Below are 25,546 nucleotides of genomic sequence, written 5' to 3'. Positions count from 1 at the left end.
GGAGCAAACAAAGTTTTATTGTACAACAAATTTTGTTGGGATGGTGTATAAACTTTACATAAATTAATATTAGTTTTGGTATTACATAACATTGGAGAGAATAGTATAACAATGTTGAAGTTACTTTGATTGAAATTGCAGTGGATAGTGCGCTTCTTGAGCTTTTGGCATTGAGGGAAAGTGCGTGCATCAAGAATTAGTGTATCCAAACGATGTCCAGAATCCATGGTTGTTAATTGTTTAGGATCGGGGTTAGCCTTGCTCAGTTGTATTATAATATTTGATGGTTCTGATTACTAACACAAACTATTTTATGCAAATACAAAACAACCCTTAAACACTGTCTTCTTCATTTAAAACGGTCTACTGTTCTCTCGTAAACCAACAGAAAACACAAAATAATTTTTCTAAACCATATATATATATATATATTGCTTAAACATTACACTCTTCCTATAATACATTTGCAAATCCCATGAGTTAATCTTTTATATAATACAAATGTTCATCTTGGAAATCCTTAAAACAAAAACATACCAAAAACAGAAAAAAAATTATACCTCAACTATTGCAGCTATTAATTTTCCACACAGTTGACTTCAGTTTCAGCTTCTCACTCTGAAAGAGCCTTGACTTTTGAATCCATTGCTGGTCTCATGTTTCTATCTTCTTCCACACTAGATATGCAAATTTCAACAACAATTTTGTAGCCTGGTTCATGTGAAAGAGTTGAAAAATTTTACTCACTTCAGCCTAAAACGCTTCTTCTCCTCAATATATATCTCTTAGTCTCTTCACGACGACTGCCATTTCATCTACAAAAACACCCTGCTTACATGCTTCACACCGGAAATCATATAAGCAAAGCTTCAATGAAATTGAGATCAATTTCTTAGAAATCAACTCTTGGAACAGTACTTATGTTGCATTTTTCTTTTGATTGATGGATACTCTTGACAAGCCTCTTTGACTCATCAATTCCAACAACTCATTAGCTTCCTCCATCTTCCCCACCTCACAAAGCCCACTTATCATTGTAGTGAACATCACCGCATCAGGCTGCAAACCTCTTTGACTCATCAATTCAAACAACCCATTAGCTTCCTCCATCTTCCTCACCTTGCAAAGCCCATTAATCATTGTAGTAAATGTCACCATATTAGGCTACAAACCTCTTTGACTCGTCAATTCCAACAACCGATTAGCTTCCTCTATCTTCCCTTCCTTTCAAAGCGCACTTATCATTGTAGTAAATGTCACCACATTAGGCTGAAAACCTGTTTTACTCATCAGTTCCATCAACCTATTAGCTTCCTCCATCTTCCCCACCTTGCAAAGCCCACTTATCATTGTAATGAACGTCACCACATTAGGCCGCAAACCTTTTTGACTCATCAATTCCATTAACCCATTGGCTTCCTCCATCTTCTCCTCCTTGCAAAGCCCATTTATCATTGTATCAAAAGTCACCACATCAGGCTGCAAACCTCTTTGACTCATCAATTCCATCAACCCATTAGCTTCCTCCATCTTCCCCACCTTGCAAAGCCCACTTATCATTATAGTAACCGTCACCACATCAGGCTGCAACCCTCTTTGATTCATCAATTCAAACAACCCATTAGCTTCATCCATCTTCCCCACCTTGCAAAGCCCACTTATCATTGTAGTGAACGTCACCACATTAGGCTGCAAACCTCTTTGACTTATCAATTCCATCAACCCATTAGCTTCTTCCATCTTCCCCACCTTGCAAAGCCCATTAATCATTGTAGTAAATGTCACCACATTAGGCTGCAAACCTCTTTGACTCATTAATTCCATCAACTCATTAGCTTCCTCCATCTTCCCCTCCTTGCAAAGCCCATTTATCATTGTAGTAAAAGTCACCATATTAGGCTGCAAACCTCTTTGACTCATCAATTCCACTAACCTATTATCTTCCTCCATCTTCCCCTTCCTACAAAGCCCATTTATCATTGTATTAAATGTCACCACATTAGGCTGTAAACCTCTTTGAATCATCAATTCCATCAACCCATTAGCTTCCTCTACCTTCCCTGAATGCCACAACTCGTTAATCAAAGTAAAATACATAATCACGTTAGGCATAACCCCAAACATAGCCATTTTCTTGTACAACCTCGTAGCCTCCGAACTCCTATTCTCCATACACAATCCTTTAATCAGAGAAGTCAAAGTCACAACATTTGGGCCAAAACACCACCTCAAAATCCTCCCAAAAACAACAAAACCATCACATACTCTACCCACTTTACAAAAACAATTAATTAAAATATTCAAAGTAATCAAATCCGGCAACAACCCAATTGAACCTACTCTCTTGTACAGCAAAATAATGTCTTCATAAAACTTTTTCTTAGCAAGAGCTCCAAACAACTGGTTGAATGAAGAAATCGGTCGTTGGGGTTGCATATGAGTCATTAAACAAAAGAAATAGTGTGCTTCATCAAGGGTGATATTACCTTCTTTACAATCTTTTTGAAGGAATTTATCAAGCCTCGCTACCTCTTCAACGTTATGTACTGAATCTTTTGGCATAGTTGTCGTCACTTTACATGAATTTGTCAATAAAGATGAGATTTTGGTTTCAGTAACCGTTTCACTAGAAGAATAAAAACGACGAAGAAAGGTTTTGGAGGCCATTTGAGTAGCGGCGTTTTTGGATTATCTAGGGTTCAAACTGGCTTAGTCTTTTGTGGGTTTACATTTAAATAATACAATCTCACCAGAAATGAGAGTGAGATAAAATGTCTTTATCTAAAACCTGTAGGGTTCGCATGTAATTATACAGACACTTGACCCCTCACTCCCTCTCTCATTCTCTTTAATGTAATGACACGTATTCATCTTTAATCTTCATCTTATTTTTAAACCATATTGTACAACATTGCCATTTTCTCTCTTTTCTTTTTGCTATTTGCTCATGTTTTCAACATGCAGTATTTGTTTTTAGTTTTCAATTTTTATTATTTATCAATTGTATATTTGGTTTCTTCGATTGTATAAACTGTCAATCAAGAAAAAAGTTTAATAAAATTTATTGATGATTGTATGTACAATCAATTATGAATAAATTTTTTTTTTTTATCTTTCGATTGGTTTACTGTATGTACAATTGAAATTACAAAGTTTTTCTTCTTCTCCTAGTTTACTCTTATATATCTACGACATAGTCTGATTCATAAAGTTGTAAACTAGCACCTGAGCTTTGACGTGACATCTTTTGATTAGTCGATTGTTTATACAACCATTAGAAGGTAGAGTAATGTTACGCCAATAACTTTTTTCTCACAAACTTCTCTTACAACCAAATTACGCGGCAGTTGAGTTAGCGTTGTTATGTCAAAATAATTTTAACTAGACCAAAGAAATGGTCGTTCCTTCATAAGTAACAACTGTTCTTTATGAAGGAATGATCGTTCCTCACGGAATGAATGACTGTTCGTTATGAAGGAACAACTAAAGGAATTGTCATTCATAAATAAAGAATCATCATTTGTAACTAAATTTACATTTTACAACTTATTTTGCTTTTAGTTTATACACATAATATTTAAAATTCTGCATATTTGTCCATTATCAACGTGCTTACATAGGTACGCTGTAGACAACCCTTATTTCTAAATTCTAACACCAAATTTTTATGGTAAAACAAAAGAGTGGGTTATTTGTAACTGAATTTACATTTTACATATTTATTTCGTTTTAAGTTTATACACTTAATATTTAAAATTATGCATATTTGTCCATTATCAACATGCTTGCATAGGTATGATGCAGACAACCATGAATGCTAAAATAGTGTTTTTTAATCAATTTTCAACAAAGTTTATGATTTTTATTACTTATCCTCAACAATTCAAGCCAAAATCCAAAATTTGCTCAAAAATGGACAAACCATGTAATACCTAGCAACCTAAAATCAGGCTATGTGATATGAATTGTGATCCATGACAAAAATTGTAAAGAGACACAAAAATTTATTTATTATTTTTTTTAGTGATCGGAGTGTCTAGGTCAGCTTGCGCACACCTAAACTAATCACTTGGGCCTCAGAAGTTAACAATTGGATAAATCCCCTCAGTGGTCACCAATATTAGCAACACATAAATTACTACTTTATTTGGTCGATAGTTTTGTCTCTCGAGTTTGAGTCTCTAAGGTTGTTAATACTACTAACTACTAGAACTCGTATTCAGCCGATATGTACTGAAAATATATTTTTTTTTTCTCAAGTTTCTCAACCTTCAAATAGAGTTGAGAATTAACTTTTTCAGTAATTAATTATTTGATCCGCTTGATTGTAAACTGATTATTACGTAATTGCAGGAATATGTATACAATAGGGTCCAATTTAGGTATAATTTGCATATAAGTACTGTTGTATTTGGTAACATTTTAATGATTTTCTTTAAGTATTTGCTAATCAGTGATATGAAATTTCAAGGATTAGTTTGTAAATTATGATAAATGGACACCTTTTGTTTCCCCAGTTACGGGACATTTGTTCAAGGATTTGTCTATATCGTTCTCATTTATCTTCAAGGTTTCACCACTAAATAGATGATGAATCCATGGAAGACTTATGTGAAGCTCTCTCTAGTCTTAATGGGTTCTCATGGACTTACCAAAGAGTCTTTGGCTTTCTTAACTATCCAGCACAACTCACGTTCAAATCCACAAAGGTAAATATTTAACTCCATTACTTTTTTTAATTTCATGTTGAAAAAAATAATGATTTTCCTTACTAGACGTTTTGATAACTTCAGTTTTTGTTTGATTGTCAAATTGGATCTCTTAATCTATAATGTTGTAAATTATTCAAATTAGCTCATTGACTCTTGCAATGTGAATAAAGTAAACGGGATCAATTTGGCTATAATTGGAAATTTATTTTGTCGTCTCAGGTTTTGCCTGTAATGGTCATGGGCACATTCATACTGGGCATCAGACGAAAATACCTGGTTCATAAATATGTATCTGCAATACTTTTAGTTGTGGGGTTGATTCTTTTTACCTTAGCAGATGCACAAACTTTACCAAATTTTAGTATGATTGGTGATATAATGGTATTGGGTGCTCTAATCATGGATTCGTTTCTTGGTAATTTGCAAGAAGGAATCTTTACCATCAATCTTGAAACCACCTAGGTGACTATCCTGTCCTATGCTTTTGTCTTGTTTCTTAAATTGAAAATGTGTGACTTTATCTAGATATCATCTTACTCTGCGACTTCTATTAGTTTCAATCTTAATTGTTCTAATTCATTTATTTATTGTTCAATTGGTGACTGTAAAGAAGAGATCTACCGTTTTCACAAATATAGAGAACTGGATTTCTCAAATTTCCAGCTTTCATGGTTTTAAATTTCAGAATTAGATTAATTTGAGCAAGAAATGCCTAACTTTTAGTCCATAGACTCATCAAATTCTGTTCCAAGTCTTGCAAATATCATAGGTTAGGAGTGTTAAAATCCCATATAACTTCAATTTGATCTTTAAAGTTATTGGATCATTGGAAGCTAATTAGGTGTTTGGTATGCACATATATTGTTAGAGTGTACTGAATAATTTAAGTCTGAGATTTTGTGAAATTTAGCTGTTGAAAGATGACAATTGCAAATAACTTACCGAAAAAGAAGCAATCCAGAAGGAGCAAACAAAGTTTAATTGTACAACAAATTTTGTTTGGATGGTGTATAAACTTTATAGAAATTAAGATTAATTTTGGTATTACATAACACTAGAGAGAATAGTATAACAATGTTGCAGTTACTTTGGTTGAAATCAAGAATTAGTGTATTGCCACGACACATTTTCCTTGGTCTCTACACATATGGGTTGGCTGTGGCGACTGCAGAAACAGATCTTCAAGAGAAATTGACATTTTTACAAAGGAGAAGTGTATCTGAACGATGTCCAGAATCAATGGTTGTTAATAGTTTAGGATTGGGGTTAGCCTTGCTCAGTGATATTATAATATTCGCAGCTATTTCACCCGAGTACCATGTTCACCAACCTAAACTCAAGTACTCAAATTCCAGGGCTTCTCTTCTTAATAAAAGAAGAGATAATGATAGATCGAGATAATAAGATTGAATTGTAGAAGTTAGATTGATTTACATATGTTTTCTGTGCTAAAGTAGGAAAGTTGTTCCTTTGTTTTTGGATAGTTAAGTTGATAGATATGTGGCTTAAAATTTTTGGTACTAGTAATTTTACTACAAAGAGTTAAACAATTTTGTGGTGCAATTCAATATGAGAAGACTTGGCAGGAACTTCAATTTATTACTATTATTTTCAGAAAAAAAAAAAAAGATAAAGAAAGAAGGTCAAGAACAAAGAGTTTGTTTTATGTGTTAAATAGGTGGAGATACAACCACTAGAACCTGTCCAATATCTTTACACCAACATTAAATATATATTTAAATTTAATACTATTATTTGGTATATAATATTTTTATTATTTATTTTTTTAATTATCAATTCACGATAAAATTAACTTCAATACAAATAATTTAATGCCAGACTAATAATTAATAATAATATAAAAAAATTCTATGCAAGCTTTCTATCTAGTTTTTTAATAAGTCATAGCCGTCCGTCCCTATCAAATCAATCCAGCGTTCCCTCTCTTCCACCATTGCTTCAAATAAACTACCAAGCATTCAACAGAAACTTCCCACTTTGTTATTTTTTTCTAATTTAAAAAAAAAATTATTTTTCATAGAATTCATCGCTACTCAATGTCCTTTCTTCATATAACATTCATTCATTTTTTTTTTCCCCTTTTGTTTGTAAAGTCTCAACGGATCCTCCTCTCAACCCCATCACCTTCTCTAACAGCTTAAAGGTATATTTTTCTTCTCTTTTCTTTTCAGGTTTCTTCTACTGCATTAACATAAACCCACCTATGTGTGACTTGATCTAGTTGTTTAAGTAAACTCAGTGGCTCTGGTGATTGGTGAAATGTTTAGAAATGTTTAAAACATTTGTACTCTAGGTGTATTTTATGGTAGTTTTTATACTTTAGGGGTTTTATTGATTTTTGGATAACTACAGAGTGTTTATTTATTTACCTTTTGGATTAACATCATATGATTGTGATATATCTAGTTTGCTTCTTTCTACTGCATAAGCCCACTTGTGTGTGTTGAACCAGTTATTTAACTGAATTCCGTGACTTTGGTGGCAGCTGAATGAAATGTGAAATACAAACTATTTTATGCAAATACAAAACAACCTTTAAACACCTTCTTCTTCATTTAGGAAGGTCTACTGTCCTCTCACAAACTAATAGAAAACACAAAATAATTTTTCTAAACCTTACACAAATATATTGCATAAACATTACACTTTTCCTATGATACATTTGCAAATCCCATGAGTTAATCCTTCATATAATCAAAATGCTCATCTTGGAAATCCTTAAAACAAAAACATACCAAAAACAGAAAACAAATTTATACCTCAAATATTGCAGCAATTAATTTTCCACACAGTTGACTACGGTTTCAGCTTCTCGTTCTGAAAGAGCCTTGACTTTTGAATCCATTGCTGGTCTCATGTTTCTATCTTCTTCCACACCAGACATGCAAATTTCAACAACAATTTTGCAGCCTGGTTCATGTGAAAGAGTTTGCAAATTGTACTCACTTCAGCCTAAAACGCTTCTTCTCTTCAATATATATCTCCTAGTCTCTTCAGGACGACTGTCATTTCATCAACTAAAACACCTTGCTTAGATGATGCACACCGGAAATCATATAAGCAAAGTTTCAGTAAAATTGAGATCAAATCCTTAGAAATCAACTCTTGGAACAGTAATCAGTAATTAGTTCTAGTGTTGCATTTTTCTTTTGATTGATGGATATTCTTGATAAACCTCTTTGACTCATCAATTCCAGCAACCCATTAGCTTCCTCCATTTTCCCCACCTCACAAAGCCCACTTATCATTATAGTGAACATCACTACATCAAGCTGCAAACCTCTTTGATTCATCAATTCAAACAACCCATTAGCTTCCTCCATCTTCCCCACCTTGCAAAGCCCACTTATCATTATAGAGAACGTCACCACATCAGGCTGCAAACCTCTTTGATTCATCAATTCAAACAACCCATTAGCTTCCTCCATCTTCCCCACCTTGGTAAGCCCATTTATCATTGTATTAAAAGTCACCACATTAGGCTGCAAACCTCTTTGACTCGTCAATTCCATTAACTAATTAGCGTCCTCCATCTTCCCCTCTTTGCAAAGCCCATTAATCATTGAATTAAACGTCACCAATTTCAACCCAAAATTTGCAGCCTAGTTCAAGTAAAAGATTTTCCAAATTGTACTCAATACTCACTTCAGCCTAAAATGCTTCTTCGCGTCAATATATATCTCCTAGCCTCTGCCCTTTCATAAACTAAAACACCATGCTTAGATGCTTCGCACCGGAATCATATAAGCAAAGCGTAAGTGAAATTGAGATCAAATCTTTAGAAATCAACTCTTGGAACAGTAATTAGTAATTAGTTCTAGTGTTGCTTTCTTTTGATTGATGGATATTCTTGATAATGTTAAACTTATCAAAACGCATTTACCTTTGGTTGGATCAAGAAAATTTCAATGCCTTGAGATCTTTGGCACGTCATTATCAAATTATCCTACCATACTGCTTCAAATATCTTCATCTTGAAAATCCTTAAAACAAAAACATACCAAAAACAGAAAACAAATTTATACCTCAAATATTGCAGCTATTAATTTTCCACACGGTTGACTTCAGTTTCAGCTTCTCATTCTTAAAGAGCCTTGACTTTTGAATCCATTGCTGGTCTCAGGTTTCTATCTTCTTCCACACCAGACATGCAAATTTCAACAACAGTTTTGCAGCCTGGTTCATGTGAAAGAGTTTGCAAATTGTACTCACTTCAGCCTAAAACGCTTCTTCTCCTCAATATATATCTCCTAGTCTCTTCACAACAACCGTCATTTCAGCAACTAAAACATCCTGCTAAGATGCTGCACACCAGAAATTGTATAAGCAAAGCTTCAGTAAAATTGAGATCAAATCCTTAGAAATCAACTCTTGGAACAGTAATTAGTAATTAGTTCTAGTGTTGCATTTTTCTTTTGATTGATGCATATTCTTGATAAACCTCTTTGATTCATCAATTCCAACAACCCATTAGCTTCCTCCATCTTCCCCTCCTTGCAAAGCCCATTTATCATAGTATTAAAAGTCACCACATTAGGCTGCAAACCTCTTTGATTCATCAATTCGAACAACCTATAAGCTTCCTCCATCTTCCACTCCTTGCAAAGCCCATCTATCATTGAATTAAAAGTCACCACATTAGGCTGCAAACCTCTTTGAGTTATCAATTCCAACAATCCATTAGCTTCCTCTGTCTTCCCCTCCTTGCAAAGCCCACTTATCATTGAATTAAATGTCACCATGTCAGGCTGCAAACCTCTTCGACTCATCAATTCCAACAACCCATTAGCTTCCTCCATCTTCCCCTCATAGCAAAACCCATTTATCATTGAATTAAAAGTCACCACATTAGGCTGCAAGCCTCTCTGACTTATTAATTCCATCAGCCCATTAGCTTCCTCCATCCTCCCCACCTTGCAAAGCCCACTTATCATTGTAGTAGATGTCACCACATCAGGCTGCAAACCTTTTTACTCATCAATTCCAAAAACCCATTAGCTTCCTCCGTCTTCCCCACCTTGCACAGTCCATTTATCATTGTATTAAAAGTCACCACATCAGGCTGCAAACCTCTTTGATTCATCAATTCCAACAACCCATTAGCTTCCTCCATCTTCCCCACCTTGCAAAGCCCACTTATCATTGTAGTAAATGTCACCACATCAGGCTGCAAACCTCTTTGATTCATCAATTCCAACAACCCATTAGCTTCCTCCATCTTCCCTTCCTTGCAAAGCCTATTTATCAATGTATTAAAAGTCACCAAATTAGGCTGCAAACCTCTCTAACTCATCAATTCGAACAACTCATTAGCCTCCGTACCCCTATTCTCCAAACACAAACCTTTAATCAAAGAAGTCAAAGTCACAACATTTGGGCTAAAACCCCACTTCAAAATCCTCCCGAAAACAACAAAACCATCACAAACTCGACCCACGTTACAAAAACAATTAATCAAAACATTTAATGCAAAAAGATCTGGCATCAACCCCATGGAATCCGCTCGCTTGTAAGCAAAATAACGTCTTCATAAAACTTCTTCTTAGCAAGAGCTCCAAACAATCCGTTGAATGATGAAATCGGTGGTTTGGGTTGCATATGAATCATTAAACAAAAGAAATAGCGTGCTTCATCAAGAGTGATATTACCTTGTTTACAATCCTTTTGAATGAATTTATTAAGCCTCGCTACCTCTTCAATGTTATGTACAGAATCTGGTGGTATAGTTGTAGTCACTTTACATGAATTTGTGAACAAAGATGAGGTTTTGGTTTCAGAAGAAGAAGAACAACGACGAAGAAAGGTTTTGAACGCCATTTGAGTAGCAGCGTTTGTGGATTATCTAGGGTTCAAACTGGCTAAGTCTTTTGTGGTTTAAATAAAACAATCTCACGGGAAATGAGTGTGGGATAAAATGTATTTATGTGAAACCTGTAGGGTACATATGTAATTATCCAGGCACCGGTGGTCTGTTAAAAGGCAAAATTATAATAAAATTTGAACCTTTCAGTCCCTCTCTCATTTCTCTCTTTAATGAAATGAGACCACTTTGCCATTTCTTAATGTTATCTGCTCATGTCTCAATCGATGACTTGATCCAGTTGTTTTAAGTGAAATCAGTGTCTCTGGTGGTGGGTGAAATCAGTGTCTCTGGTGGTGGGTGAAATGTTTGTACTCTAGGTGCATTTTGTGTTAGTTTTAAACTTTAGGGGATTTATTAATTTTTGGATAACTAAAGAGTGTTTATTTATTTACCTTTTGGATACAGATCATATGATTGTGATAAACCTATTTGTCATTAATCATTGCAGTAAAAATCGCCAAATTAGGCTGTAAATCTCCCTGATTCATCAGTTCCAACATTCCAGTAGCTTCCTCCGTCTTCCCCTCCTTGCAAAGCCCATTAATCATTGAATTAAAAGTCACCACCTTAGGCTACAAACCTCTTTGACTCATCAATTTCAGTAACCCATTAACTTCAACCATCTTCCCCTGCTTACAAAGCCCATTTATCATTGTATTAAAAGTAACCACATTAGGCTGCAAACCTATTTGACTCATCAATTCCAACAACCCATTAGCTTCCTCCATCTTCCCCTCCTTGCAAAGCCAATATATCATAGTAATAAAAGTCACCACATTAGGCTACAAACCTCTTTGACTCATCAATTCCAACAACCCATTAGCTTCCTCCATCTTCCCCTCCTTGCAGAGCCCACTTATGATTGTATTAAAAGTAACCACATTAGGCTACAAACCTTGATTCGCCATCTCAATAAACAAACTCTCAGCCTCCTCCATATTTCCCACAAAACACCAACTGTAAATTACAGAGTTACAAACAACCACATCTGGCTTAATTCCTCTCCTCTTCATTTCCAAATAAATTTCTTTCACCCTCTCTACCAACCCATCTTTGCAAAGAGCATCAATAATACTATGATAAGAAACAATATCAAGCTTACAAATAAAACCCTGCTCACCATTAAATCGTATTTACTATATTATATTACAAAGTTGCCATTTTCTTTCTCTTTTTTTTATGTTATTTTACTCATGTTTTCAACATACAGTATTTGTATTTTTTTGTTATCAATTTTTATTATTTATTAATTGTATATTTGGTTTCTTTGGTTGTAAAAACTGTCAATCAAGAAAAAAGTTAAATAAAATTTATTGATGATTGTATGTACAATCAATTATGAATGGGCGTGTGTTCATTTGCAGTTGCTGGTCGGGGCCGTGGGAATGGAAAGAAAGATGAATAGTTCGGTTCATGTATGATGATTTGTGTTGGGCGGCTTACTCTTCTTTGGATAAATGTTTTTTTAAAAACCTAAGACAAAAACAACACACTGCCTTTCATTAACATCAATAATAAACATTACACTCTTCCTATTATACATTTGCAAATCCCATTTATATAATCAAACTGTTCATCCTGGTAATCCTTAAAACAAAAACAAACCAAAAACAGAAAACAAATTTATACCTCAAATATTGCAGCAATTCATTTCCCACACAATTGACTTCAGTTTCAACGTCTTACTCTGAAACAGTTTCAATAAAAATTTTGAAGCCTAGTTCATGTAAAAGAGTTTCCAAATTGCACTCACTTCAGCCTAAAATGCTTCTTCTCCTCAATATATATCGTCTAGTCTCTTCAAACCCACGCCAACCCCCTTTTCATCAACTAAAACACCTCTGCTTAGATGCTTCACGCCAAAAATCATATAAGCAAAGCTTCAGTGAAATTGAGATCAAATCCTTAGAAATCAACTCTTGGATATTCTTGATAAACCTCTTTGACTCATCAAATCCAACAACCCATTAGCTTCCTCCATCTTCCCCACCTTGAAAAGCCCACTTATCATTGTAGTAAACGTCACCGCATCAGGCTGCAACCCTCTTTGATTCATAAATTCAAACAACCCATTCGCTTCCTCCATCTTCCCCTCCTTGAAAAGCCCACTTATCATTGTAGTAAACGTCACCACATCAGGCTGCAACCCTCTTTGATTCATCAATTTAAACAACCCATTAGCTTCCTCCATCTTCCCTACCTTGCAAAGCCCACTTATCATTGCAGTAAATGTCACCACATCAGGCTGCAAACCTCTTTGACTCATCAATTCCAACAACCCATTAGCTTCCTCCATCTTCCCTTCCTTCGAAAGCCCATTTATCATTGTATTAAAAGTCACCAAATCAGGCTGTAAACTTCTTTGATTCATCAATTCAAACAACCCATTAGCTTCCTCCATCTTCCCCAACTTGCAAAGCCCATTTATCATTGTATTAAAAGTCACCAAATTAGGCTGCAAACCTCTTTGATTCATCAATTCCAACAACCCATTAGCTGCCTTCGTCTTCCCCTTCTAGCAAAGCCCATTAATCATTGAATTAAAAGTCACCACATCAGGCTGCAAACCTCTTTGAATCATCAATTCAAACAACCCGTTAGCTTCCTCCATCTTCCCCTCCATGCAAAGCCCATTTATCATTGCATTAAAAGTAACCACATTAGGCTGCAAACCTATTTGACTCATCATTTCCAACAACCCATTAGCTTTGTCCATCTTCCCCTCCTTACAAAGCCCATTTATCATTGTAGTAAATGTCACCACATCAGGCTGCAAACCTCTTTGAATCATCCATTCCAACAGCTCTTTAGCTTCCTCTATCTTCCCTTCCTTGCAAAGCCCACTTATCATTATAGTGCACGTCACCACATCAGGTTGCAAACCTCTTTGACTCATCAACTCCAACAACCCATTAGCTTCCTCCATCTTCCCCTCCTTGCAAAGCCCATTTATCATTGTAGTAAAAGTCACCACATCAGGCTGCAAACCTCTTTGACTCATCAATTCCAACAATCCATTAGCTTTATCCATCTTCCCCTCCTTGCAAAGCCCATTTATCATTGTATTAAAAGTCACCAGATTAGGCCACAAACCTCTTTGAGTCATCAATTCCAACAACGCATTAGCTTCCTCGGTATTCCCCTTCTTGCAATGCCCATTTATCATTGAATTAAAAGTCACCACATCAGGCTGCAAACCTCTTTGAATCATCAATTCCATCAACCCATTAGCTTCCTCCATCTTCCCCTCCTTGCAAAACCCACTTATCATTGTATTATATGTCAATAAATTGGGCTGCAAACCTTGATCCACCGTCTCATTAAACAATCTCTCAGCCTCCTCCAAATTTCCCACAAAACACCAACCGTAAATTAGAGAGGTACAAACAACCACATTTTGCTTAATTCCTCTACTCTTCATTTCCGAAAACAATTCTTTAGCCATATCGACCAACCCATCTTTGCAAAGACCATTGATAATACTACCATAAGAAACAATATCTGGCCTGACCCCAAACACATCCATTTTCTTGAACAACTCCGTAGCCTCCATACTCCTATTCTCCAAACACAAACCTTTAATCAAAGAATTAAAAGTTACAGCATCTGGGTTAAAACCCCACCTCAAAATCCTCCAAAAAACAACAAAACCATCACAAACTCGACCCACATTACAAAAACAATTAATCAAAATATTCAAAGTAATTAAATCTGGCAACAACCCAATTGAACCCAGTCGTTTGTATAGTAAAATAACGTCTTTATAAAACTTCTTCTTAGCAAGAGCTCCAAACAATCGGTTGAATGATGAAATCGGTGGTTTGGGTTGCATATGAGTCATTAAACAAAAGAAATAGCGTGCGTCACCAAGACTAATATTACCTTGTTTACAGTCTTTCAGAAGGAATATATCGAGCTTCGCTCCATCTTCAACGTTATATATTGAATCTTGTGGTATAGTTGTAGTCACTTTACTTGAATTTGTGAATAAAGATGAGATTTTGGTTTCAGAAGAAGAAGAACAACGACGAAGAAAGGTTTTGGAGGCCATTTGAGTAGCGGAGTTTGAGGATTATCTAGGGTTCTAACAGGCTGTCTTTTGTGGTTAAATAATACAATCTCACGGGAAATGAGTGTGGGATGAAATGTATTTATCTGAAACCTGTAGGGTTTACATGTAATTAATCAAAATTATTGAGCCTTTCACTCCCTCTCTCATTCTCTCTTTAATCTAATGACACGTATTCGTCTTTAAACTTCATCTTATTTTTAAACCATATTTGCTATATTATATTACAACATTGCCTTTTTTTTCTCTTTTCTTTATGTCATTTGCGCATGTTTCAACGAATCAACATACAATAGTGTATACTTGGTTCCTTTGGTTGTAAAAACTGTCAATCAAGTAAAAAGTTAAATAAAATTTCATTGATGATTCTATGCACAATCAATGATGAATAAGTTTTTTTTTTTTTTTTTTTTATTGGTTGATTTATATGTACAACTGACATAACAAAGTTTTTCTTGTTCTTGTTCTCATAGTTTATTGGTATATATCTATGAGATGGTCTGATTCATTAAATTGTAAACTAACACCCGAGATTCGATGTGACATCTTTTTATTAATCGATTGTTTATACAATCATTACAAGGAACCTTTATCTTTCTTTTAACAGTAATATTAGGTCCACAATTCAATCTTACAATATTCTCTCACAACTCCCTACATGATAGTTCGTAATTAATCAACTCGCAAATAAACAAATAGGACCCATAACAAGCGGGTGAGACCTATTTGCGAGCTCATAAATTACAAGCTATCAGGGGTTGTAAGAGAAAGTTGTATACCTCTTCTTTTAAAGGTTTGCAGGTACATGTCCATGATCTACTCTAACTCATGAAGCCATAGATCTAATTGCTCCCTAAAGTTTTTTCTTTAATCACTTAGATGTCAAATTTGTTAAATATTAATTTTATAACCTTAATTCTAACACCAAAATTTTAAGGTATAACAAAAAAGTGCGGTTATTTGTAACTAAATTTACATTTTACACACTTATGTTGTTTTAAGTTTATACACATAATATTTAAAATTATGCATATTTGTCCATTATCAACATGCTTGCATAGGTACGGCGCAAACAACCCTGAATGCTGAAACAATGTTTTTTAATCAATTTTCAACAAAGTTCACTTGGATGTCAAATTTGTTAAATATTAATTTTATACCCTTAATTCTAACACCAAATTTTTAAGGTATAACAAAAGAGTGCGGTTATTTGTAACTAAATTTATATTTTACACACTTATCTTGTTTTAAGTTTATACACATAATATTTAAAATTATGCATATTTGTCCATTATCAACATGCTTGCATAGGTACGACGCAAACAACCCTGAATGCTGAAACAATGTTTTTTAATTAATTTTCAACAAAGTTTATGATTTTTATTATATATCCCATCAACTTATCCCTAACAAGTCAAGCCAAAACCCGAAATTTGCTCAAAAATGGACAAACCTTGTAATACCCGACAACCTAAAATCAGCCCATGTGATATGAATTGTGATCCATGACAAGTACTGTAAGGAGACAACTAGCACATAAATTTATTTATTTATTTATTTATTTTGGTGATCGGAGTGTCCATGCTAGCTTGTGCGTACCTCAACTAATCACTCGGGGCCCTGAAGTTGACAATCGGATAAATCACTTCAGTGGTCACCCATATTAGCAAGTAGCAACACATAAATTACTACATTATTTGGCTGATAGTTTTGTCTCTCGAGTTCAAGTCTCCAAGGTTTGTTAATACTGGTGGCTACTATAACTCTTATTCGGCCGATAATTTTCAAAATCTCTAAAAAATAGTTGAGATGTGCACAAATTTTCCGAAAGCTCCAATCATTAGAAAAGAAAAAAAAAAAAAACAATATTGATATGGATCTAAATTCTGAACCCGCAAATGCAATGTTCATCCCCACATGAAGGGAATAATTTATGATTTACTAGTGACCATTTATTTTCTAGAAGATCACAATCAAATAATAATTCCTATTAAATAAAATTTAATTATCAATTTCTACAATCTATATATCTATATAATCCTGAAGCCCACCCTCTCTATTGATCGTCATTTGGACTCCACGTAGGATGCCACATAAGATCTTAGGAGCTTTGTTAATATACGATTGCTATGTAGGAAGATTTATGTTAATCCCTTCATATTGGCCTAAATATTAATAACAATTAAATAGTGACATCCCAAAGGTCTCAATAAAACTTTATTTACATGAAAATTGTTTTTTATTAGTAATAATAGCACACACTAGTCCCTTCACATTCACTTTGTGTCAGAATCATGCCAAGAAGTTGTTTATTTTTTATGGTTGTGTTTAGTTTTTTGTATAATAATTCATATCGTCCTAATCGGTTTATCTTTAGTTTCTGATATTGATTTCACATTTGGTCTTTGATGGGTTGTCTTTAATTTTTGTAAAGGCATAGATTTATCACTTTTGAGACCAATGGTGAGGACTTGGTACCCTTACTGGGTCAATTATAATGTAAAGATAGTAGCTTTATTCAACCAAACATTGTCTTTATGATTTGTTAATTTATGTGTGATTGCTTTATTTGTAGGTACTGGAACCTAGGAATAGGTTAGTGAAGAAGGATGGATCAATTGGGTTGGAGAAACTCTTAGCGACAAGGATCATTGCACAGTGTGTAAGGATGAAAGGTTGTTCAAGAGAAGGAAGTATTGAAATCAATAGTTGAGAAGGGTATGCATAATGGAATGAAGATTACATTCCCTAGAGAAATTGATGAAGCTGTAAGTGAATAATTCATTTTTAGTTTTATTAGATTCTATTTGATCTCAGAGAAAATTGACAACCAAGGAAAGAAAAATGGAACTTGGAGTTTTATGTTATTTTTCCTTCCGTTTTTTAAACAATATCGATATAGCAGTTGAAAGATATGAGGTTTCAGTTTTGCGAAATATGTTTTTATTGTTGAGAAATTTGAGGAATACAACTCAAGGAAAAGATATGTACTGAATTTTTTTTTTTTTTTTTTTTGTTTTCTCAAGTTTCTCAGCCTCCAAATAGAGTTGAGAATTAACTTTTCAGTAACTAATTATTTGATCGCTTGATTGTAAACTGATTATTACATAATTTGCAGGAATATGTATACAACAGGCTCCAATTCAGGTATAATTTGTAATATAAGTACTGTTGTGTTTGGAAACATTTTAATGATTTTCTTTAAGTATTTGTTAATTAGTGATCTGAAATTCTAAGGATTAGTTTGCAAATTTTGATCAATGGACACCTTTTGTTTTCCCATTTGCGGTTGGTACTTCACATTTGTTCAAGGATTTGTCTATATCGTTCTCATTTATCTTCAAGGTTTCACCACTAAACAGATGGTGAATCCATGGAAGACTTATGTGAAGCTTTTTGCAGTCTTAATGGGTTCTCATGGACTTACCAGAGGGTCTTTGTCTTTCTTAACTATTTATTGCAAGTTACATTCAAACCCACAAAGGCAAATATTTAACTCCACTACTTTTTTAATTTCATGTTTAAAAAATAACAATTTTCCTTACCAGACGTTTTGATAACTTCAGTTTTTGTTTGATAGTCAAATTGGGTCTCTTAATCTATAATGGTATAAATAACTCAATTTAGCTCATTGACTCTTGCTACGTAAATCAAGTAAACAAGATAAATTTGGCTATAGCTGGAAATTTATTTTGTCATCTCAAGTTTTCCTATAATGGTCATGCGCGCATTCATACCAAGCCTTAGACGAAAATACCCGGTTCATGAATATGTATCTGCAATACTTTTAGTCGTGGGGTTGATTCTTTTTACTTTAGCAGATGCACAAACTTCACCAAATTTCAGTATGATTGCTGTTATAAGGTATCGGGTGCTCTAATCATGGATTCGATTCTTGGTAATTTGCAAGAAGCAATCTTTACTAAGAATCCTGAAACCACCCAGGTGACTATCTTGTGCTATGCTTTTGTGTTGTTTCTTAAATTGAAAAATTGTGACTTTATCTAGATATCATCTTACTCTGTGACTTATGTTAGTTTCAATCGCAATTGTTCTATTTCATTTATTTATTGTTCAATTGGTGACTCTAAAGAAGAGATCTACGTTTTTACAACTATAAAGAACTGGATTTCTCAAGTTTCCAGCTTTTGTGATTTTAAATTTAATAATTAGATTAATTTGAGCTAGAAAGGCCTGATTTTCAGTCCTAGACTCATCGAATTCACTTCCAAGTCTTGCAAATATCACAGGTTAGGAGTGTAAAATTAACTTCAATGCAAATAATTTAATGCCAGACAGACAATTAATAATAATGTAAACAAAGTTCTATAAACATACTCGTGCAACGTGCAGGCTTTCTATCTAGTTTTTTAATAAATCATAGCCATCCGTCCCTATCAAATCAATCCAGCTTTCCCTCTCTTCCACCATTGCTTCAAATAAACTACCAAGTACCAACAACAAAAACTTCCCTCTTTGTTATTTTTTTTTCTAATTTAAAAAAAAAAATTATTTTTCATAGAATTCATCTCTACTCAATGTCCTTTCTTCATATAACATTCATTCATTTTTTTCCCTTCTACTTGTAAAGTCTCAATGGATCCTCCTCTTAGCCCAGCACCTTCTCTAACAGCTTAAAGGTAGAATTTTCTTCTCTTCTCTTTTCAGGTTTCTTCTGCTGCATTAACATAAACCCACTTGTGTGTGACTTAAATCATATGATTGATTTTTCCAACAACCCATTAGCTTTCTCCATCTTTCCTTCCTTGCAAAACCCACTTATCTTAAGCCTGTAACGTTCACATGTAATTCTTCAGACACTGAGGGTATTTTAAAAGATACAAAATTATAATAAAATTTGAGTCTTTGACTCCCTTTCTCCTCTCTCTTTACACATTTGCTATATTATATTAAAATAAAAATAATTTTCAATTTTCAATAGATCCTGGCCGTCCATCCCTATCACAATCAGTCCAGCTTTCCCTTTCTTCAATTGTTGCTTCAAATAAACTACCAACAACAGAAACAAGAGAAAACAGTTGAACATTCTGGTTGTAAAACCAGTCAAGACACAACACAATATAACATTTTTACTCTAGGTGTAGTTTGTGTTAGTCTTTACACTCTAGGGGTTTTATTGATTTTTGGATAACCAAAGAGTGTTTATTTATTTACCTTTTGGATACAGATCATATGATTGTGATATAACTAGTTTGCTTCTTTCTATTGCATAAACCCACTTGTGTGTGTTGAAATAAGAGAAAGAATTTTGCAATAATATTATATCAAATCTATCATTAATTTTAAGAAATGAGGCAAATTTCTTTAATTTGAATATGTGCCGCTCATTTGGTCCATTTGGTCTATGTTACGCAAGAAATGGCCTGTTAGTAGAATTAAATACTAATGTTAGAACTGACATGCATAATTGTAGTTCAAAATACCATTATGTGAATTTGTTTGACATTTTTAATGTTCTTGGATATAATGTTTACCACCTTTGTAATAATATAATGTTTAAGGGTACGCTAACAGTTCATTTAACTTTTTTTACATTAAGAAATTCATCCACAAATTTAGCTGACTTTGATGGTTCTGATTACTAACACAAACTATTTTATGCAAATACAAAACAACCCTTAAACACCTTCTTCTTCATTTAGGAAGGTCTATTATCCTCTCACAAAATAATAGAAAACAAAAATCATTTTTCTAAACCTTACACAAATATATTGCATAAACATTACACTTTTCCTATGATACATTTGCAAATCGCATGAGTTAATCCTTCATATAATCAATATGTTCATCTTGGAAATCCTTAAAACAAAAACATACCAAAAACAGAAAATAAATTTATACCTCAAATATTGCAGCTATTAATTTTCCACACGGTTGACCTCAGTTTCAGCTTCTCATTCTGAAAGAGCCTTGACTTTTGAATCCATTGCTGGTCTCATGTTTCTCTTCTTCCACACCAGACATGAAAATTTCAACAACAATTTTGCAGCCTGGTTCACGTGAAAGAGTTTGCAAATTGTACTCACTTCAGCCTAAAACGCTTCTCCTCAATATATATCTCCTAGCCTCTTCACGACGACTGTTATTTCATCAACTAAAACACCCTGCTTAAATGATGCACACCGAAAATCGTATAAGCAAAGCTTCAGTAAAATTGAGATCAAATCCTTAGAAATCAACTCTTGGTACAGTAACTAGTAATTAGTTCTAGTGTTGCATTTTTTGTTTGATTGACGGATGTTCTCCATAAACCTCTTTGACTTATCAATTCCAACGACCCATAAGCTTCTTCCATCTTCCCCACCTTGCAAAGCCCACTTATCACGGTAGTGAACGCCACCATATTAGGCTGCAAACCTCTTTGATTCATCAATTCAAACAACCCATTAGCTTCCTCCATCTTCCCCACCTTGCAAAGCCCATTTATCATTGTAGTGAACGTCACCACATTAGGCTGCAAACCTCTTTGACTCATCAATTCCATCAACCCATTAGCTTCCTCCATCTTCCCCACCTCGCAAAGCCCACTTATCATTGTAGTGAATGCCACCACATCAGGCTGCAAACCTCTTTGATTCATCAATTCAAACAACCCATTAGCTTCCTCTATCTTCCCCACCTTGCAAAGCCCATTTATCATTGTAGTGAACGTCACCACATTAGGCTGCAAACCTCTTTGACTCATCAATTCCAACAACCCATTAGCTTCCTCCATCTTCCCCACCTTGCAAAGCCCACTTATCATTGTAGTGAACGCCACCACATCAGGCTGCAAACCTCTTTGATTCATCAATTCAAACAACCCATTAGCTTCCTCCATCTTCCCCACCTTGCAAAGCCCACTTATCATTGTAGTGAACGTCACCACATCAGGCTGCAAACCTCTTTGACTCATCAATTCCAACAACCCATTAGCTTCCTCCATCTTCCCCACCTTGCAAAGCCCACTTATCATTGTAGTAAATGTCACCACATCAGGCTGCAAACCTCTTCGACTCATCAATTCCAACAACCTATAAGCTTCCTCCATCTTCCCCTGCCTGCAAAGCCCATTTATCATTATATTAAATGTCACCACGTTAGGCTGCAAACCTCTTTGAATCATCAATTCCATCAACCCATTAGCTTCATCTACCTTCCCTGTCTGACACAACCCGTCAATCAAAGTCATGTACGTAATCACCTTAGGCATAACCCCAAACATAGCCATTTTCTTGTACAACCTCGTAGCCTCCGAACTCCTATTCTCTAAACACAATCCTTTAATCAAAGAAGTCAAAGTCATAACATTTGGGCTAAAACCCCACCTCAAAATCCACCCAAAAACAACAAAACCATCACATACTCTACCCACATTACAAAAACAATTAATTAAAATATTCAAAGTAATCAAATCCGACAACAACCCAATTTAACCCACTCTCTTGTACAGCAAAATAACGTCTTCATAAAACTTTTTCTTAGCAAGAGCACCAAACAACTGGTTGAATGAAGAAATCGGTGGTTTGGGTTGCATATGAGTCATTAAACAAAAGAAATAGCGTGCTTCATCAAGAGTGATATTACCTTCTTTATAGTCTTTTTGAAGGAATTTATCAAGCCTCGCTACCTCTTCAATGTTATGTACTGAATCTTTTGGTATAGTTGTAGTTACTTTACATGAATTTGTCAATAAAGATGAGATTTTGGTTTCAGTAACTGTTTCACAAGAAGAGTAAAAACGACGAAGAAAGGTTTTGGAGGCCATTTAAGTAGCGGCGTTTGTGGATTATCTAAGGTTCAAACTGGCTTAGTCTTTTGTGGGTCTACATTTAAATAATACAACCTCACCGAAAATGAGAGTGGGATAAAATGTATTTATCTAAAACCTGTAGGGTTCGCATGTAATTATTACAGACACATGAGCCTATCGCTCCCTCTCATTGTATCTTTAATGTAATGACATGTGTTTGTCTTTACTCATCATCTTATTTTTAAACCATATTTGCTATATTATATTACAACATTGCCGTTTTCTCTCTTTTCTTTATGCTATTTGCTCATGTTTTCAACATACAGTATTTGTTTTTAGTTTTTAGTTTTCAATTTTTATTATTTATTAATTGCATATTTGGTTTTTTCAGTTGTATAAACTGTCAATCAAGAAAAAAGTTTAATAAAATTTATTGATGATTGTATGTACAATTACAAAGTTTTTCTTCTTTTCCTGGTTTACTCCTATATATCTATGACAAAGTCTAATTCATAGAGTTGTAAACTAGCACCTGAGCTTTGACGTGACATCTTTTGATTAGTCGATTGTTTATACAACCATTATAAGGTAGAGTAATGCTACGCTAATAATGTTTTTCTCACAAACTTCTGTTATAACCCAATTAAATGAATGGTCATTCATAAATAAGGAACAGTCATTTGTAACTAAAGTTACATTTTACACACTTATTTTGCTTTAAGTTTATAGGCATAATATTTAAAATTCTGCATATTTATCCATTATCAACATGCTTACATAAATTGGGTGAGACAACCCTTATTTCTAAATTCCAACACAAATTTTTAAGGTAAGACAAAAGAGTGGGTTATTTGTAACTAAATTCACATTTTACACACTTATTTTGTTTTAAGTTTATACACATAATATATAAAATTATACATATTTGTCCATTATTAACATGCTTGCATAGCTACGATGCAGACAATCCTGAATGATGAAACAATGTTTTTTAATCAATTTTCAACAAAGTTTATGATTTTTATTATATATCCCATCAACTTATCCCCAACAAGTCAAGCCAAAATCCAAAATTTGCTCACAAATGGACAAACCATGTAATACACGGCAACCCAAAATCAGGCCATGTGATATGAATTGTGATCCATGACAAGTACTGTAAAGAGAGAACAGGCATATAAATTTATTTATTATTTTTTTTTTTTTGGTGATCGGAGTGTCCGTGCCAGCTTGCACGCACCTCAACTAATCACTTGGACCCCTGAAGTTGACAATCGAATAAATCCCTTCAATGGTCACCCCTATTAGCAACACATAAATTACTACCTTATTTGGCCGATAGTTTTGTCTCTCGAGTTTAATCTCTAAGGTTGTTAATACTGGTGGCTACTAGAACTCTTATTCGACCGATAATTTTCAAAATCCCTAACAAATAGTTGAGATGTGCACAAATTGTCCAAACGCTCCAATCATTAGAAAAAAAAAAAAAATCAATATTGACATGGATATAAATTCTGAACCCGCAAATGCCATGTTCATCCCCACGTGAATGGGATTAATTTATAATTTACTAATGACCATTTATGTTCTCAAAGATCAAATCAAATAATAATTCCCATTAACTAAAATTTAATTATAAATTTCTACAATCTATATATCTATATAATCCTGAAGCTCACCCTCTCTATTGATCGCCATTTGGAATCCACATATGACTCCACCTAGGATGCCACATAGGATCTTAAGAACTCTATTAATATATGATTGCCATGTAGGAAGATTCATGTTAGTCCCTTCACATTCACCTAAATATTAATAACAAAAAAATAGTGGCATCCCAAAGGTCTCAAGAAAACTTTGTTTATATGTAAATTGCTATTTATTAGTATTAATAGCACATATTGGGCATCCAAAGGTTTAACTAAAACAAATATATATTCATGTTAGTCCCTTCACATTCACCCAAACATTAATAACAATTAAATAGTGGCATCCCAAAGGTCTCAAGAAAACTTTGTTTATATGAAATTGTTTTTAATTTGTAATAATAGCACACATTAGTCTCTTCACATTCACCTTGTGCCGGAATCATGCCAAGAAGTTGTTTACTTTTTATGGTTGTGTTTAGTTTTTCTGTATCATGATGTGTATGGTCCTGATGGGTTTATCTTTAGTTTCTGCTATTGATTTCACATTTGGTCTTTGATGGGTTGTCTTTAATTTTTGTGAAGGCATAGATTTATCACTTTTGAGACCACTGGCGGGGACTTGATACCCTTACAGGATCAGTTATAATATAAAGATAGTAACTTTATTCAACCAAGCATTGTCTTTATGATTTGTTAATTTGTGTGTGATTGCTTTATTTGTAAGTACTGAACCTAGGAAGAGGTTAGTGAAGAAGGATGTATCAATTAGGCTACAGAAACTATCAGCGACAAGGATCGTTGCACAGTGTGTAAGGATGAGAAGGTTGTTCAAGTGAAGAAGGTATTAGAATAAGTAGTTGAGAAGGGTATGCAAAATGGATAGAAGATTACATTCCTTGGAGAAACTGATGAAGCTGTAAGTGAATAATTCATTTTTAGTTTTCAGATTCTGTTTGATCTCAGAGAAAATTGACTACCAAGGAAAGAAAAATGAACTTGGAGTTTTATGTTATTTTTCCTTCCATTTTTTAAGCAATGTCAATATGGTGGTTGAAAGATATGAGGTTTCTGTTTTCAAAATATGTTTTTGTCGTTCAGAAATTTGAGGAATACAGCTCAAGGAAAAGATATGTACTGAAATATATATATATATTGCAGTTACTTTGATTGAAATCATGAATTAGTATATTGCCATGGCACATTTTACTTGGCCTCTACACATATGGGTTGGTTGTGGCAACTGTAGAATCAGGTCTTCTAAACAAACTGACATTTTTACAAAGGAGAAGTGTATCTAAATCCATGGTTGTTAATAGTTTAGCATTAGGGTTAGCCTTGCTCAATGGTATTATAATATTTGTGGCTATTTCACCCGAGTACCATGTTTACCAACCTAAACTCAAGTACTCAAATTCCAAGGCTTCTCTTTTTAAAAAAAGAAGAGAAAATGATAGATTGAGATAATAAGACTGAATTGTA

General features: G+C 34.2%; 2 protein-coding genes across 2 annotated transcripts; both read right to left on the bottom strand.

Moving 5' to 3' along the window:
• Window positions 1-1,629: 1,629 nt before the first annotated feature.
• LOC116106664 (pentatricopeptide repeat-containing protein At5g41170, mitochondrial-like) lies at window positions 1,630-2,562 on the bottom strand (the record flags this gene model as incomplete). The annotated part of the gene is made up of 3 exons (XM_031393016.1): window positions 2,487-2,562; window positions 2,039-2,273; window positions 1,630-1,960 (listed from the first exon to the last, which is right to left on the bottom strand). Coding segments are annotated over exons 1-3 (642 nt in total), but the record flags the coding sequence as incomplete, so codon positions are not given.
• A 5,962-nt stretch (window positions 2,563-8,524) lies between these two features.
• LOC116106663 (pentatricopeptide repeat-containing protein At1g62720-like) lies at window positions 8,525-14,647 on the bottom strand. Its single transcript, XM_031393015.1, has 3 exons — window positions 13,220-14,647; window positions 12,850-13,054; window positions 8,525-8,700 (listed from the first exon to the last, which is right to left on the bottom strand). Exons 1-3 carry the CDS (start codon window positions 14,645-14,647, stop codon window positions 8,693-8,695), a joined length of 1,641 nt encoding a protein of 546 aa, XP_031248875.1. The 3' UTR covers window positions 8,525-8,692.
• Between the last annotated feature and the right edge of the window lie 10,899 nt (window positions 14,648-25,546).

Source organism: Pistacia vera, unplaced genomic scaffold, assembly GCF_008641045.1.
Source record: "Pistacia vera cultivar Batoury unplaced genomic scaffold, PisVer_v2 Contig52, whole genome shotgun sequence".
In the NCBI taxonomy this organism is placed as follows: domain Eukaryota; kingdom Viridiplantae; phylum Streptophyta; class Magnoliopsida; order Sapindales; family Anacardiaceae; genus Pistacia; species Pistacia vera.
The sequence above is the reverse complement of the archived record's forward strand: the minus strand, read 5'-3'. Positions and strand labels throughout refer to the sequence as shown.